General features: G+C 47.0%; 1 protein-coding gene across 1 annotated transcript in view; it reads right to left on the bottom strand.

The window, feature by feature from the left end:
* Positions 1 to 17,638, bottom strand: part of cubn (cubilin (intrinsic factor-cobalamin receptor)) — a 447,009-nt gene that overhangs the window by 107,238 nt on the left and 322,133 nt on the right. Inside the window, exons 46-47 of the mRNA XM_085987872.1 lie at positions 14,253 to 14,440; positions 116 to 272 (exon numbers count right to left, since the gene is read on the bottom strand). Coding sequence (XP_085843998.1) covers positions 116 to 272; positions 14,253 to 14,440 — 345 coding nt within the window. The remainder of the gene's footprint in view (positions 1 to 115; positions 273 to 14,252; positions 14,441 to 17,638) is intronic.

Raw genomic sequence — 17,638 nt, 5'->3', positions numbered from 1 at the left:
TTTGGTATGCTTGGGGTGTTCTGGAAGTAACTGAAAAATAATTTCAACACTAAATTCTATACAAAATACATTTTTCATAAATGTTTTCCACTTTTAAAAATACTGAAAGACGTACGGTTGGTGAAAGATGCTGAGAAGCCACTTCCTACACTGCCTTTAGACTGAAACCGGACTGTCACAACATTAGCTGGTGCAATGACAGGCCCAGGAGGAATGTTTCCACAAGCAGTAGTCAACAAGGTTTCATCAGTTTCAGCAGCTCCTCCCCAGACCTGTAGAAATAAAAGGGAGATAATTATGTAAATCTGTCAATTTGAATAATGTTTTACTAATTTTCCTCAAGCGCCGACGAGCAGAGACAAAAGTCTCTGAATATTGGGTTGACATCCAGACCCCCTCGAGCCTGCTCCACCATTCAGTAAGATCATGGCTGATCATCGACCTCCTCTCCACTTTCCCACCCAATTCCCATAGCCCTTGATTCCCCTAGAGTCCAAAAAACTAGCGATTTCAGCCTTGAAATATACTCAATGGCCCAGTAATTCGGGTCCCAACGCGTGAGTAAGCACCGTGTACTCACGCGTGGGCCCGATGGAAGTGCCGGTTTTCAGCATGCACAGCGCATGCGCGGAAAACCGGCATTTCCTTTCCTCTGAACCAAGGGGTTCAGAGGTCGAACGCGTGCACGCAGGAGTCAAATGGGTTTTTCATGACTGAAAGTCCCCTCCGATTACGTCATCATTGCTGCTGCATTTAAGGTCCACAGCAAGCCTTGCTTCTTCTGCAGACTGCCAAGCTTCTTGACTGTGCAGTGTGAGGGAGCTGCAGCAAATATGACAAGTGGGAGGGCCAGATCAGCTCCTCGCTTTGACGAGGTGGCACTGCAGGCATTAGTGGATGGGGCTAGGGCCAATAGGGAGGTGCTCTTCCCTTCATCAGGGAGGAAGAGGCCTCCCACTCAGACCAAGGCAGTGTGGATGCAGGTGGCTGAGGAGGTCAACTCCTTGGGAGTCACCCGCAGAACCTGGATACAGTGCAGGAAAAGATTTCAAGATCTTCAGCGCACTGAAAAAGTGAGTATGAATTTCCCATCACCCTCAATCTGATCCCCATTGCCTTTCCTCACCAGCACTCAGCGTTAGCAATCTCTTCCTTCACATCCCACTTGACACTGACATCCATGCACCCTTACCCATTCCCTCTCTCTCTAAGCTCACATTCACATAACTATTCAACCATGCAGCCCTCACACTCCCTATCACTCTGATGCTTTGAACACAACTGACAACACACAGGGAGGGCCCTTGGTCTTGCAACCTCACTCCATCTTTGTCTCCTTCTAAGTATCTATGCTATGCAATCTCTGCACTCACTCCTTCATTCTCACTCAACCTCCACTTGTCTCTCCCATGCAGGAAAAGAGAGCTCACAACAAAAGAGAGCGAGCCAGGACAGGAGGAGGGACAGCCTCAATAGCCCACCTGACCCCCTGGGAGGAGGCCGTCCTGGAAATTATGGGAATAGAGCACAGTCAGATAGGTATAACACAGCAAGCTGGTGACAGAAAAGTTTCCCATCTCTCTCTTTGACATTGCATAAGTCCCTGATAATGATTGTGAAGCTGTAACAGATGGACTTATGAGCATCTGCAAAAAGTTATGTGCATGTAGCCTTTGCATCACATCACTGACTCTTTCCTTTACTCCCCCACAGGACCATCACAAGCATCCGTCCCCCTAGCCAGGAAGAAGAGGCTGAGCAGCCAGACTCCTCAGAGGAAGCTGCAACCTCTGAGGGCGCAGTGTCAGCAGAATTCAGCGCATCCAGCACCAGCGCAGACACTCACACCTCGGTGGGACTTTCAGGACATAGAGTAGTGTTGTCACCTGGTGTATCACAGCTCACAAGTGAACATCAGCAGATTGTGGAGACAGGGACAGCAGTGGAGAATCCTAGTCGGAGGGTGCAGGACTCTGCCAACTCGGCTCAGCAGCATGTCGACCCTCTGCCTCTGGGTCCATCCATAAGATCAGAGGTGATGGAACTCCAGGCACAGATGCAGGAGTCTCTGGCAGGTTTTGTCTCTAGGGTCGCTGCGAGTGTGGAGCGAATGGAGGAGTCCATAGCGAACATGAGTAGTGCCTTTGTGGAGTCATTGGCGCATGAACGCATCACCACGGAAAGGATGGCTACCTCCGTGGAAAGGATGGCTACCTCCGTGGTAAGGCTGGCTACCGTAGAGGAGAGGATGGCTATGGTAGAGGAGAGGATGGCTACAGCCATGGGGGAGCTTAGTCGCCAGGGTATGGAAAACATGGTCATTGTTCAGAATAGAATGACATCTCTTGAGGAGCGATGGGCATCTATTGAACAGAGAAACCAGACCTTCATGGAAGTCCTTCTGAGTAGGACTGCCATTGCAGATACAGGGCCCCCCTGATGTGCAGCAAGGTGCTCTCCAGCCACTTGCAGGCGCTGGGGGGGACCTGACCCATGAGAGGGAGGTTGGTGGCAGACCTCAAGGAAGTGGGGGCTCCTCTCCAAGCGCTCACACTTCCATGCCACTGCAGAGCACTCGGTCAGAACCCCATCGGCGTCCACACCCAAGTGGGATAGACGTCTCAACCCCTGCACAGCCGCAAGAGCAGCAGACTATTGACGAGCCCTCACAGGCTCGCAATCCCAGAGGATGCCCGCCAAAGGTGTCGAGGCAGGAGCAGCAGCAAAGTGAGCAAGGGGCCTCCACATCTGCTGAAGCCACAGGGGAGGCACCATGTAGGAGCACGCGTAAGAGGAAAATTCTGCACAAATAGTCACACTTGAGTGCAATTTTGTGTTTATTGTAAAAATGCCATCATGTCGTTATTGAACATAAAAATTCTGATGGCAAATGTTGCAGTTGTGGCGTCTGTCATTTCGCTATTGGGACTTCCACATTGAGGCCTTAGAAATACTTGCAACTGTCAGTATGGTGGTCAGAGTGCTAGGAATCCTCTGGTTCTTGGCCACTGTCAAAGCTCTGGTAAGAAGCAGCGAGGCAAAAGTGTTTGATTGACTAGGCTAAGCAAATCTGGCCAGGATGAGTGTGTTCTTTGCATCCTGGGCAGAAATGTTCTCGCGTAATGCTGCCGCTGGTTGATGGGCCTCTGCAGGATGTTCGCTTTCACACTCCTCCTCCCCCTCCTCCTCATCTGAGGAGGATATATGAGGAGCCACTTGGTCCTCAGGAATCTGCAAGTCATGATGCTGTGCCATGTTGTGAAGTGCACAGCAAACCATGATGATTCTGGAGACCCTGGCTGCTGAGTACTGTAGGGCTGCACCTGATCTATCCAGGTATCTGAAGCGCATCTTCAGCAAACCGATGGTTTGCTCGATAATGGATCTGGTGGAAATGTGGCTGGAGTTGTAGCTCTCCTCAGCTTCGTTGGCTGGCCTCCTCAACGGCGTCATTAGCCACGTCCTCAGGGGATAGCCCTTGTCTCCAAGTAGCCATCCGTTAAGTTGGTCTGGCAGACTGAATAGTGGAGGCACACTAGACGCTCGCAGTATGAAAGAGTCATGGCAACTGCCAGGGTACATGGCACAAACATGCAAAATTTCCTTCTTGTGGTCACACACCAGCTGAACATTGAGGGAGTGGAAGCCCTTGCGGTTGACAAAAATACTTGGATTGCGATGGGATGCCCTAAGGGCCACATGTGTGCAGTCAACGATACCCTGCACCCTTGGAAAGCCTGCCAGATGAGCTAATCCAACTGCTCGCGCCGTGACACTTGCTCGATCGTTGGTGAAATGGAAGTAATTGTGCGCGAGGGCAAAGAGGGCATTGGTTACCTGCGTGATGCAAGTGTGTGTGGCCGCCTGGGAGATGCCGCTGATGTCTGCTGCTGATCCCTGGAATGAGCCTGAGGCAAAAAAGTGGAGTGCGGTGGTGACTTTGATGGCCACTGGTAATGCTTGTCCACCTGGTCCTCTGGGCAGCAGGTCTTGCTGTAGCATTGCGCAGATGTCAGTCACTACCTCTCGCGAAAGTCGGAGCCGCCTTTGGCACTGCTGCTCAGACATGTTGAGGTAGCTGACCCTGCATCTGTAGACCCTGTTTGGGAGGTATCTCCTGCGCCGACGGGCTTCCAGGCGCTGGCCCCTTCTGGCCTGTGCAGCTTCAGGTGGGTGAGCAGCAGCCTGGCACTCCTGCTGCTGCTATTATTCCTGGTTCTGCTGCTGCCGCGGCTGGTGCTCGAGCTCCTCTAATGCCCAGATGGGAAGGAAATAAATGGCTCCCATGCTTCTGGTATATGCCTCCGTTGAGGAAGCGCTGAGTGAAGGTGGCGAGAGGGGTTTCCCAGGAGGCCACACTGGAGATGGGTGTGAGGCTCCAACCTTCCACAGGTGTGGTTAAGCCTTCTAAAAGTTGCCCCAGACCTGAGACCACTAAATCCTGCCACCTGCAAATCATGGCTGATCAAATCTCCTCTTTAATGGTTGACCTGTAGTTGATAGTCAGCAATCCAATAGTGCTCCCGCCAGGTTTCACATTCGTGTTTCCCACCAGGCGTGTTTTATGTGGGAAAAGGGTTAAATTCGCAAGGGCCTTTCAAAATAGGATTATAGAGGCCATTTAGTGGTTGTTAAGGGCCTTAACAACCAGTCCCGCCTGTTGGATGCGGAACGGAGTCGGGACCATCAGACACGACTGAGTTAAAATTGCTCTGAGTCGGGAACCAGGCGGGGGGGTCCCTCCTGCCAGTTTTTGTGATTTTAACCCCCCGCACGTCTCCAAGCCCGCCTCCTCGGTTCAATGAAAATCGAGGCCAAAATATTTGTTTAATGTCTCTGCCATTTCCTTATTTCCCATTACAATTTTTCCTGTCTCAGCCTCTAAAGGACCCACATTTACCTTTGCTACTCTCTTCCTTTCTACATACTTGTAGAAGCTCTTAAAATCTGTTTTTATATTTTGGTTCATTAAACTAATTTCTTCCATAGACAATATGTAATTTACCCTGCCATGGACTCCACACAAACAACTAGTATCACGCGAGAGATAACCAGATGAACCTCCAAGAAGTTAAAACGTTGAAATTTCTCCCTGAACTCCAAGACTAAAAAAGCAAATCATCAGGATTTTAAACCAACCCTAAAACCCACACTCCACTTCTGATCAGTTGCTTTTCACACAGTATTTTAACCAACAGAAACAACAACAAATTGCATTTATATAGCACCTTTAACATAATAAAACAACCCAAGGCGCTTATAATAACCAATTGATTCCATCCTGATCATTTTGAATCTAACCCTTTAACAGATATTTATTCACCTCTTTTTAAAGGAGTTGGTTTTTACAATTTGGTCTCATTGCAGACACTTTTTTTGGGCTCAACGCAAAAATTCTGCTTTCATAGGCAAGCCTTCGCTCCCTATAGATCATAGTATGACCCATTCACATTGGAATCTGGAATAGCATGGCAGGAAAAACAGTGAACTCTTTTATTGTGAGCAAATCACACAGGAATTCCTGTATGTCTCACAACACTTCAGAACATGGATAATGTCAGCCATGCCAAACATTTTTTGTAACAAGCTAAACTATCAAACAGGTTTATTCACAAACACAGTAATTTACAGTGGTAAGTAGTAAAAGTGAAATATTAAAATCAGTTCCAAAACAGCAGCCTGGAACCAGTTCATAAAGAGTGAAACAGACAAAAACTTCCTTGAAGAGCTTGAAATTAAAACTTAGTCCTCAACGAATCAAACAAAATATAATCTTTCCATGAACTACATAGGTGCAGTGGGATTCTGTTCCCATGGCCAGACATAACTGAAGTGCTGATCCATGAAATGTGCTTGTTTTTTTAAATATTCATGAAACGCTGTGAACACAGACCTAGCTTTGTAGATCAGTCTATATGACAGAGGTAATCTACTTGAACAATGTCAACCACCTTCACAATTTATAACAAATAGGCATGACAATGCTAGCCTCTGGTGTTTGGTGAACACTGCCTGTATTTATGACATTGCATTGACATCTAGTTTAAAACACCACTAACTCAATTTAACCTTCTTTGGATTGGGACAAGAGCAGTCTCCTTGATTGGATTACAGTGATTGTTTGCACTTGCTTATTAAGAATACCTTGTGCTTTTAAGGAGCGACTGATTTTCGAAGTATGCACTGCCAGCAGGGAGCCTCCCCTGCATATATCAGGAAATAGTGGTCGCGCTGACTATGACTGTCCACAGAGGATGAAAAATCGCAGGCTGCGCTTTTGAGATTTCCGTTATGCATGGGCGAAAGATAAGGCCCTGTGGACCTTCAATCATAAGAACATAAGAAATAGGAGCAGGAGTAGGCCATACGGCCCCTCGGGCCTGCTCCGCCATTCAATAGGATCATGGCTGATCTGAATCTAGACTCACGTCCACTTCCCTGCCCTCTCCCCGTAACCCCTAATTCCCTTATCTGCTAGGAAAATGTCTATCTCCATTTTAAATTTATTTAATGTTGCAGCTTCCACAGCTCTCTGGGGTAGCAAATTCCATAGATTTACTATCCTCTGAGTGAAGAAGTTTCTCCTCGTCTCAGTTTTGAAAGGGCTGCCCCTTATTCTAAGATTATGCCCCCTAATTCTAGTCTCACCCATCAGTGGAAACATCCTCACCGCATCCACCTGATCAAGCCCCCTCACAATCTTATATGTTTCGATAAGATCGCCTCTCATTCTTCTGAACTCCAATGAGTAGAGTCCCAACCTACTCAACCTTTCCTCATACGTCAGCCCCCTCATCTCTGGAATCAACCGAGTGAACCTTCTCTGAACCGCCTCGAGAGCAAGTATATCTTTTCTTAAATATGGAAACCAAAACTGCACGCAGTATTCCAGGTGTGGCCTCACCAATACCCTATATAACTGCAGCAAGACTTCCCTGTTTTTATACTCCATCCCCCTTGCAATAAATGCCAAGATTCCATTGGCCTTCCTGATCACCTGCTGCACCTGCATACTAACTTTTTGTGTTTCATGCACCAGGACCCCCAGATCCCTTTGTACTGTAGCACTTTGCAGTTTCTCTCCATTTAGATAATAACTTGCTCTTTGATTTTTTCTGCCAAAGTGCATAATCTCACACTTTCCAACATTATATTGCATCTGCCAAATCTCTGCCCACTCACTTAGCCTGTCTATGTCTTTTTGCAGGTTTTTTATGTCCTCCTCACTCACTGCTTTCCCTCCCATCTTTGTATCATCGGCAAACGTGAATATGTTGCACTCGGTCCCTTCCGCCAAATCATTAATATAGATTGTAAAGAGTTGGGGTCCCAGCACTGACCCCTGCGGAACACCACTAGTTACTGATTGCCAGCCCGAGAACGAACCATTTATCCCAACTCTTTGTTTTCTGTTAGATAGCCAATCTTCCACCCATGCCAGTATATTACCCCCAATCCCGTGATTTTTTATCTTGATCAGTAATCTTTTGTGTGGAACCTTGTCAAATGCCTTTTGGAAGTCCAAATACACTACATCCACTGGTTCCCCTTTATCCACCCTGTATGTTACATCCTCAAAGAATTTGAGCAAATTTGTCAAACATGACTTCCCCTTCGTAAAACCATGCTGACTCTGTCCTATTAAATTATGTTTATCCAAATGCTCTGTTACTGTTTCCTTAATAATGGACTCCAACATTTTGCCAACCACAGATGTTAGGCTAACTGATCTATAGTTTCCAGCTTTTTGTCTACTTCCCTTCTTAAATAAGGGTGTTACATTAGCCAACATGCCCATTTTTAAATGAATATATTATCCCCATCTTGAGTGTGAGAATTTAAAAACTTACTTGAAACTAAGAAACACAGTAAAAAAGAGTAAGAAACCACAGAGAAAATATATTGGACTTGGCACAATTTGCCCAAAATCGGTCAAACCAGCGCAAAAGATCGAGGAATTTCAAGTGTAAATTACATCCAGCGCAAATCAAGTTTCTGTGATCTTTTGCGCTGCTTTATAAAACATCGTGCTGGTAGTTGGCCCTTTCCACAAAACTGGCCACATCCCCCAGATCGAATTATTCACCGTGGTGAATTTCCGCTAATTGCGCCCGTTTTCAGGCCTTCGAAGAGGCTCTTTAAATTAAGCTTTTGTTTTAGGTGCAAGGGCACTAATAGGCACCTTTTAAAAGCTTTTAAACATATATTTTTAAATTTACTAAGAAACTGACTACTGTACACCAATGTAACTAGAAAATGGTGCAGTATAGTTTTTTAAACCCACTTTCAGTTGTTTAAAATCAGGTTACTCACAGGTGGTGGATGAGATACTCCGATTAAAAATGCTTATTTTTTGTGATAAACCCATTTCAGCTGTATTAATTAAAATGCACCAGGTTACCACTCTTAAATATATCAAGGAATATCTTTTAATGCAATTTTTTTTTGTTTTAAATTCCATTCTAAAAAGTTGCCTGTTTATGTTGGTTCATGGAAAATTTTACGCTCGGCGATATGCAAATGAGTGTAAGTGGAAAATTGAGCAAAAAATTCTCTTCCTTAAATTAGCACAATTTTGAGTGCAATTTGTGGCCAGATCGCCGACTGTGCCCAAAGCAGAAACTCATGGCCACTGTTTTTGTCAAAATAGGGCACAGTAGCCAAAGTCACAATTCTGACATTCTAAGTTTCTCCTTACTGAGATCTGCACTATATTTTCTATATCTTTGAATTTTTTTTTAAAGACATCAGAATCTATTACATAAAAAGAAAAAAGCTTCCACAATTGTATTGTCTTATACATGCTCTGCTTAATGTGCATAAATGATGGTTTGATGGGTTCAAAATGAAATTTTAATAACATCAATAAGATAGAGAAACATAAAGAAGGCAGACAGCATATGTTCCGAGCTTTCTTCGGGCCCTGATTGTTTACTCGGTTCCACTTGTTTTTATGTTGCAGCATAAGCTAAAAACATTCTCAGGAAATTTCGATGTATCTTGTCATCGACAAAGTCAGCGCAAAAACGTGTGTAAATCGAAGAATCATAGTGAGGAAGCCCACAGATACATAGCACCTGTACTCAGATTTCCTTTTTGCTAGTCAGATTTCTGTGCAATACCCTTAGGCCATATGTATTACACTTTCAACTAATGCCAAGTCATGATTCATCTGTCTAATCAGAACTTTCTTTGTGAATATTAGGACTTAACAAAATCAGAGCTTGGTGATTGAGGGCATCTATCAACCCAACATTTTATTTAGGTATTTATTTCTTTTTTCATAACTGCATTCACATCTGGACACTAAATTATCCACCTCACACCTAGAAGGCACAAGGTTATTCTCAGTCGCAAGTTCTAGAGTTACAGAACCAACTCCAGACTTGAATTTTTGAAATCCCTGGTGGACATTCATATGGTGTTGTAAATGGAAGCTAATTTATTCATCTAATCCACTTGCAAGAGGTATTCTAGTGGCAAGACAAAAGAATTATTTGTGTATATAAGTAAAATATGTGTGTGTGAGAGAGCGAGAGAAAGGCAGATGGAAAGAGAGAGGGAGAGCAAAACCTTCTGCAGACCTCCAGTTTAGGTTTTATAATACGAGACCCTCTGTAATCTGTCAGTCAAAGTTAGTCATTCAAAAACAGAGATAATGCTCCATCTCAAATACCCCATCGTAAGTAATGTTCTAATCATAAAGAATAAGCTGAGATAAACTTAAATTCTAACACTCTCCTAAGCTTTCTAATGACCTTACAGCCACTTATTTTAGGCCAGTGAGATTCATATGGTTCATGGCTATGATTTAGCAATCTCAAGTACTAAGAGAACTGTCACAGTTTTGAACTGTAACGTTGAAAAGGTATACTTAATGACTTATGTGCCATGACTAACATTTATCCAACAACCAACTTAGGCGTACAATTTCTGCGGTGGTCTTCTCAATTGTCCACCGGAATTTCAGCAGAAGATTGGTGGAAACCTCGGAAAAATGGCATACACACTAACATTACAACAGCGACTAGCTTTGAAAGTACTTCATTGGCTGTGAAGAGTTTTAAGATGTACTGAGGTAATTAAATGCACAACATAATCCGTCTTTCGGATGAAACGTTAAACCGAGGCCCCGCCTGCTCTCTAAGCTGGGTGTAAAAGATCTCATGGCACTATTTCGAAGAAGAGCAAGGGAGTTATCCCTGGTGTCCTGGCCAATATTTATCCCTCAATCAACATCACTGAGACAGATTATCTGGTCATTATCACATTGCTGGTTGTGGGAGTTTGCCGTGTACAAATTGGCTGCCGCGTTTCCTACATTACAACAGTGACTACACTTCAAAAAGTACTTCATTGGCTGTAAAGTGCTTTGGGACAGCTGGTGGTCATGAAAGGCGTTATATAAATGCAAGTCTTTTTTTCTTTCTTTCTAATCTAAATGCAAGCTCTTTATTTCTTCTTTCTTTCTCATATAAGTTGCAATACACTGCAGCTAACTCCAATGCATATACCGTGAGATTGTGAGCAACTGTTACGTCTGAGCAACCCTTTGCATTTATTGGTGGATGAATTATTGAAAGGTTTTATAGCCTCCTCTTGCACATCCCTGCACCCGATGTGGCATGGAGGTAGTTTTCCTTTACTTTCTAATTTCAAACCTTGCACAAACTAATTCAGACTATGAGTTAACATGATTGATTTGCACAGAATTCAACCAGAGGTACTTTAAAATATTCCACAATCTTCTGTAGAATATAAGCAGTGATTCAAATTGCCCTTAGAATTATATTCAACTTTTATCATCTCCTTATTACTATTCTTTACTGATTTTCCATTTTATCACTGCCCCCCAGCACCGCCTAGTGAATGGTGGCAGTAGCCCCGGAGTAGCAGTGGTAGTAGTCTTGAAGTTTCCCGATGGAGGCTGAGGACCCAGTAGAGGCCTCCTTTTCCTCTAAATGGGCCTCAGCACTTACCTTTGTAGGCCTACAAAATCTGTAGCCATTTTCATCCTCAGGGCTCTTCTGCCCCTTTAAATGACGTGGCAGAGGTCTTCTGGTGTAGTGCAACTCGATTTCCTTTACTTGCCGTAGCAAGTCCCATCCTTGTGCCAAGAATCCTGCTGGGAGCCCGCCCAAATGTCTAAATGACCTCAATGCAGGAAAATGGGTCAGGGTTCCAGTGGGGCTGGACAGGAGGACGGAAGTCCTGTCCCAATGCTACCCCATTGAAAAGAGGGAAATCCAGCCCATAAACCTTTTGGTTCCCTTGGCCTTGTGATTTGTATTTTTTGTAAACTGATTTTCAGGGTAAAATGATATCCTTACAAAAACTAATGTAACCAGGTACAGCATCAATAGGATTCTTCATTTTCAGTTTCTGACCTATGACCAACACCTGGCATATTTTTTTTAAATGTCCTCCCTTTCTTTTCCGAGGAAGAAGCTGATTTATATTAGGGTACAGTTCTAGGTTGCCAGAAAACCTCTGGTACCTTGCGCAAGTAACCATGCTTCACATATAAGCGCAGGTACTGAGGCCCCAAAATTCCTGGCGGCCTGCTCCGCCAGCATAAGTGTGTTGAATCAGAACCCCAGGCTGGCCTAACCCCAGCTGGTGACCCTTTCCCAATACCAGGGGCTGGAATCTAGCACCTGCAAGGATGCATCAAGTGTCAGCCATGGCTCAGTTGGTAGTGCTCTTGCTTCTGAGTCAGAAAATTGTGGGTTCAAGTCCCACTCTAAAAAGGTGAGCGCAAAATCTAGGCTGACATTTCAGTGCAGTACTGAGGTAGTGCTGCACTGTCAGAGGTGCCATCTTTCGGATGAGATGTTAAACAGAGGCCCTCTCAGGTGGACATAATAGATGCCTTGACACTATTTCGAAGAAGAGCACAGGAGTTCTCCCCAGTGTCCTGGTTAATATTTATCCCTCAACCAACATCACTATATCTGGTCATTATCTCATTGGTGTTTGTCGGACCTTGCTGTGCACAAATTGGCTGCCGTGTTTTTCGACTGGGATTGATTACCTGTGTTTTGCAAAAGTCTGGGGCCTTTTTGCAGGCTTCAAAGGGACTTATCTGGCACAGGTTTTGCTGATGCCTTTCAAGTGCATAACGGGAGGAATTCCTGGGGTAGCCTCGGAGGTCCCCCTGAAATGACCCATTGACATAGAAGGTGTGCGGAGGATTCATCCATGGCACCCTGACTGGAGTTTAAAGGCCAAGTTTAAATGGGGAAAAATTCCAACAAAACCAGTTTCTGCACTCCCCACCTCTCCAGAAATTTTCCACCTTCTCCAGCCCCAGGAATTTTGAGGCTTAAGTGCTGGCGAGCCATGGCGAAGGGGTAGTGGAGTCACACCGGGGCCAAATCTTTCCCAACCTGACATTAACGCGCGTACTTCCAGCAGGGATCACTGGATAGTGATTAGGAGAAAAAATTCTGGCCTACTTTAAAGCCCCGATATTAGCCTTCCACACCTGATGGGAATGGGGCGTGCAGGGATACAGTTCACATCAGTTTGCCACTCCTAATTTTCCCACCGACTTCGCGTCATGTGTTATTTTAGCAGGTGCATTTTGGTCGGCGTAAGGGCCTCAATGGGATTCAAACGTTGAGGTCTGATGACGTCAATCAGACCCCAACGTTATTTTAAATTCAAGTTGTGAAGTTTGTGCCTGGTGCCGAACTCACCAGGGAAACTCAGCGCTAAGGAGTAGCAGGCCGAGAAGAGGGCAGAGAAGGTATGTGATTTTTTTTTTTTTTAAAGTTGTCTTCTCAGAGTCCCACAAGGAAACCTAGGGTGTCCCCAGCCCCAGGTTTCCCTCCCCCAACTGCGATTGCCTACCGCTCCTCCGTTCCACTTACCTGACTGCCAGAGGCTATCCCCGCGAGTCCCCAGCTGCGGCCTCCTGCCACGCTAGCACAGCCCCCGTCCGCCAGCCTCATCGTTGCTGCTAGGTTCGGGTGGGAATCAGGCTTGATGCATATAAACAATGCCCAAGAGTTAAAATGGACTGGGCCTCACGTTGGTGAGCCAGAATGAGCTTGTAGCACGCTCCGCCAACTCCACGCTCACCCCAAGCTAAAATCAAAGCTTAAATCTCCTCATGATGCTGAGGTCAGTATAAGCACCCCTACTGCCATCCCGACTGAGAGTAGCTAACTCAGCACAAACCAGCACTCGGACCTGGGACCTTCTGGGTCTCTATGGCTCACTGCAGCAATAGATGGTGTATTTATAAGAACATAAGAAATAGGAGCAGGAGTAGGCCATTCGCCCCTCGAGCCTGCTCCACCATTGCTCCTGCACTGAATGGGGGTGATTTTCATTCAGAAGTCAGGAAGGAGGTGGGACTACAACTTTTGGGGCTGTAGTCCCGCCTCCATCGAGATGTGGCCAATCCACGCGATTTTAACTTGATTGACCTTGTTGAGCCCGCCTAGCGGGCTCAGCAGGCCAATTAAGGGCCACCCGGCAACAGGTGACGTCACAGAGTGAAATTTCATCTATCAAGACGTTTTGACAGATGAAATATCAGTGTTTCACAGCTGTTTGAAGCTGTCAAACACTGACAGTCTTACTTTTAACCGGAGTCCTTCTACACAGACTCAGTTAGAAATCTCAACGGCACAGAAAGCTGCAGGTTGTCACTTTTGACAGATCGCAGCCATTCTGCTTTCTGTGCCGGTTAGATGATGGACTCCCGAAAAATAGAGGAAAGAAGGCTGTAAAGGTAAGTACAGGTAAATTAAACTTCTTTACACACTTTAGACACACCAAACACACTTACCTTTGCACTCATGCACCCATCACTCACCTGAACACCGACATCTCGACCCCTCCAAGTCCTTCAACCCGACGGCCCGACTCCTCTAACTTGGCGTGGTTTGGAGCCGTCGGGAATCCCACACTTCAACATTAAAAATAGGGATTAGGCTAAAAACTGCCTGTTAACTACCTGTTAACAGGCAGTTAATTGGCACTAATCCCTTCCCGCCTCGGGTAGGTGGGTCGGGATTCCGCCTCCTTTGAAACTTACATGCAGGCGGGTTGGGGGTGGGATGGTATCGGGATCCCCGAATTCGGGACTTTAATCCCCCGTACGCCTCCAATCCCGACTCCACGGGTCAATGAAAATCGACCCCAACATGTGCGTGTGGGGGGGTGGGGGGGGTCGCATTTATTATTTTTAATTTCTTCGGTTTATAAAAAACAAACATGTGTCTCTTTAAGGCACTAACCTTCACATAGTTGTTCCCACAGTTATTGGTGCTGTTTGGAATCTGGAAATTCACATCAAAAGTGATTTCAAGGTGTTTGCTCTCATGGGCTATAATCTTCCATGTACATTCGCTATTATCAGGAAAATTCTGGGGCCAGTTTGGTGACTTGAAAGAGCCACTGTCTGCATGGACAATGCCACCACAGCCTGTAAGAAAGGAAATATATTTGTATTTAGGATTACCAAAGTTTGATTATAAAACATAAGCAAAATACTGCAGATGCTGGAAATCTGAAATTAAAACAAAATGCTGGAAACACTCAGCTGGTCAGGCAGCATCTGTGGAGAGAGAAACAGAGTTAACATTTCAAGTCGATGAAATTTCATCAGAACTGGAAAAAGTTAGAGCTTTAACAGTTTTTAAGCAATGGAAGAGCCAGGGAAAATGGAGGGTAGGGGGTTGAGGAAAGAACAAAAAGGCAAGGTCTGTGACAGGGTGGGCGGAGTGATTATTTGCATGAACATGGGGGCGGAGCCTAAACACCGACCCGCTCCCACCGGAGCTGTGCATGTGCACCCGACGTTGCAGCTGCGGATGCACATTGGAGGTTCCAACCACATTTCGTTCCTGTGGAGAAGGTCAGGAGATCAGAGCGGGTAGAGGAGGGGGATCAGAGGGGCGGGGGGGAGAGGAAAGGGGAGCGGAAGGGGGAGAGGATGGGATCGGAAGGGGGAGAGGATGGGATCGGAGGGGGGAAGAGGACGAGATCGGGAGAGGGGAGAGGACAGGGGATCGGAGCAGGGAGAGGACAGGGGATCGGAGCAGGGAGAGGACGGGGATCGGAGCAGGGAGAGGACAGGGGATCGGAGCAGGGAGAGGACAGGGGATCAGAGGGGGGGAGAGGACAGGAGATCGGGGGAGGGTAGTCAGGGGATCGGCTGGGGGGGCAAGAGGAAAGGAGCTTGGGAGGGGAGAGGTCCGGAGCTCGGGGGAGGGGAGAGGTCAGGAGCTCGGGGGGGGGGGGAGAGAAGGTTAGAAGCTCGGGAGGGAGGACAGGAACTCGGGGTGGGGGGAGACGGTCAGGAAATCGGGAGAAGAAGATCAAGAACTCGGGGTAGAGTAGGTCAGGAACTCGGCAAGAGAGAGAAGGTTAGGAACTTCAGGGGAGAAGGTCAGGAACTCGAGGGGGGGGAGAAGGTCAGGAACTCGGGAGGGGGCAGGAACTCGGGGAGGGAGAGAAGGTGAGGAACTTGCGAGCGGGGAGAAGGTCAGGAACTCGGTGGGAGAAGGTCAGGAACTCGGGGGGGAGAAGGTCAGGAACTCGGGGGGGAGAAGGTCAGGAACTCGGGGGGGAGAAGGTCAGGAACTCGGCAAGAGAGAGAAGGTTAGGAACTTCAGGGGAGAAGGTCAGGAACTCGAGGGGGGGGAGAAGGTCAGGAACTCGGGAGGGGGCAGGAACTCGGGGAGGGAGAGAAGGTGAGGAACTTGCGAGCGGGGAGAAGGTCAGGAACTCGGTGGGGAGAAGGTCAGGAACTCGGGGGGGAGAAGGTCAGGAACTCGGGGGGGAGAAGGTCAGGAACTCGGGGGGGAGAAGGTCAGGAACTCGGGGGGGGGGAGGTCAGGAACTCGGGGGGGAGAAGGTCAGGAACTCGAGGGGGGAGAAGGTCAAGAACTCGGGGGGGAGAAGGTCAGGAACTCGAGGAGAGAGAGAAGGTTAGAAACTGGGGGGAGCTCAGGTACTCAGGGAAGGAGAGAAGGTCAGGAACTTGTGGGGGGAGAGAAAGTCAGGAACTCGCGAGGGGGCTGGAACTCGGGGAGGGAGAGAAAGTGAGGAACTTGCGAGGGGGGAGAAGGTCAGAAACTCGGGGGGGAGGTGGTCAGGAACTCGGGGGGGGGAGAAGGTCAGGAACTCGGGGTGGGGGAGGTCAGGAACTCGGGAGGTGGAAGAAAAGGTCAGGAACTCGGCGGGGTGGGGGGGGGGAAGAGCTCGGAGAGAACAATGGGGATGGGAAAATAACTTAATTGGGGGGGTTGATGAGAGCGAGAACGTAATCCAGATGGGAAGATAGATCATGTTCTCCCCCCACTGTTAGACGTGGATCACATTCTTCCAACCCCACCCTCATCCCCTTTACATGAGCACCACGTTCTCCCTCTCTTCCCCCCCTAGACCTGGATCACGCTCTTGACCGTGAACAGCAGTAAGTTGATTTCTCAGAAAGCCCAGCGCGTGTGAAACAAGTGACATCATTGGAATGGACGAAATCCGGAAGTCATGACACTGTCATTATTCCCTTCGTACCCAATAAACCTGATAACAATCCGTGACCCACACACAATCACTGCAGCTCTCACCCAGAGTGTTTAGCTTGACGGAGTGATTAGCGAAAGTGTGGGTACTTCCGGTTTTCGGTTGACCTGTGATGTCAACCTATGCATGAGCTGGGCCGCTCGTTGATGTCATTCTCAGCACATGCTAAAAATCTACGGTTCTGCTAGTGATGTCACTCACAATGATGTCACCCTCACCTGTTCTCGTTGAATGAAATGCGCCTCACTAAACCAAATTTGCAGCTCAAATTATGTAATATTTCACTCAGAAAATCAGGCAGCATTTACAGAAAGAGAAACAGAGTTAACATTTCATGTTCTGATGAAAGGTCATCGACCTGAAACATTAACTCTGGTTCTCTCTCCACAGATGCTGCCTGACCGGCTGAGCATTTCCAGCATTTTATGTTATATCACTCAACAGATGATTGGGAGGAGGTCGACAGGGCAGGCCATGCGTGGCCGTGTGAGAGTTATCTTGCTTTTCTAGGTGACCCTCCACATTATCAGGTAGATGCCACTGTCATGGCTGCACTGGAGCAGCTTCACTGGAGCAGCCTGCCTGTGACAATGACTGGATCAAATTACACATTGCAGAAACTTTGAATTACTCTCCAGCAGGCAGAATGAAGTTACACATTCCAGACAAACTGTTGGGTGTGTCTTCTCCTCCAAGGGAACCAATCAGAAATCTGGTCCAACCCACGTGTGGTGCAAATAAACACAGCCTAGGTTGGAGGGCAAGAGTGATTAAATGACAAAAGGGATGATGGTGCAAGGCAAAAAGGGGTGGTGATAATGCTGCCTGACTTGCTGAGCATTTCCAGCTTTCAAAAGGGAACTGAATAAGCACTTGAAGGAAAACAATTTGCAGCGCTATGGGGAAAGGGCAGGGGAGTGGGACTAGCTGAAGTACTCTTGCAGAGAGCCGGCATGGGCTTGACAGGCCGAATGGCCTCCTTCTGTGCTGTAGCCATTCTATGATTCTATGGGACAAGTAAAGAAACAAAAGATGGACACAGAGGAGGTGCAAATGATAACAGCAGAACTATCACCAGCACCTGCTATCTGAG

Source organism: Somniosus microcephalus, chromosome 5 (assembly GCF_052327205.1).
Source record: "Somniosus microcephalus isolate GS21.2 chromosome 5, FLI_Smic_1.0, whole genome shotgun sequence".
Classification (NCBI taxonomy): Eukaryota; Metazoa; Chordata; class Chondrichthyes; order Squaliformes; family Somniosidae; genus Somniosus; species Somniosus microcephalus.
The sequence above is the reverse complement of the archived record's forward strand: the minus strand, read 5'-3'. Positions and strand labels throughout refer to the sequence as shown.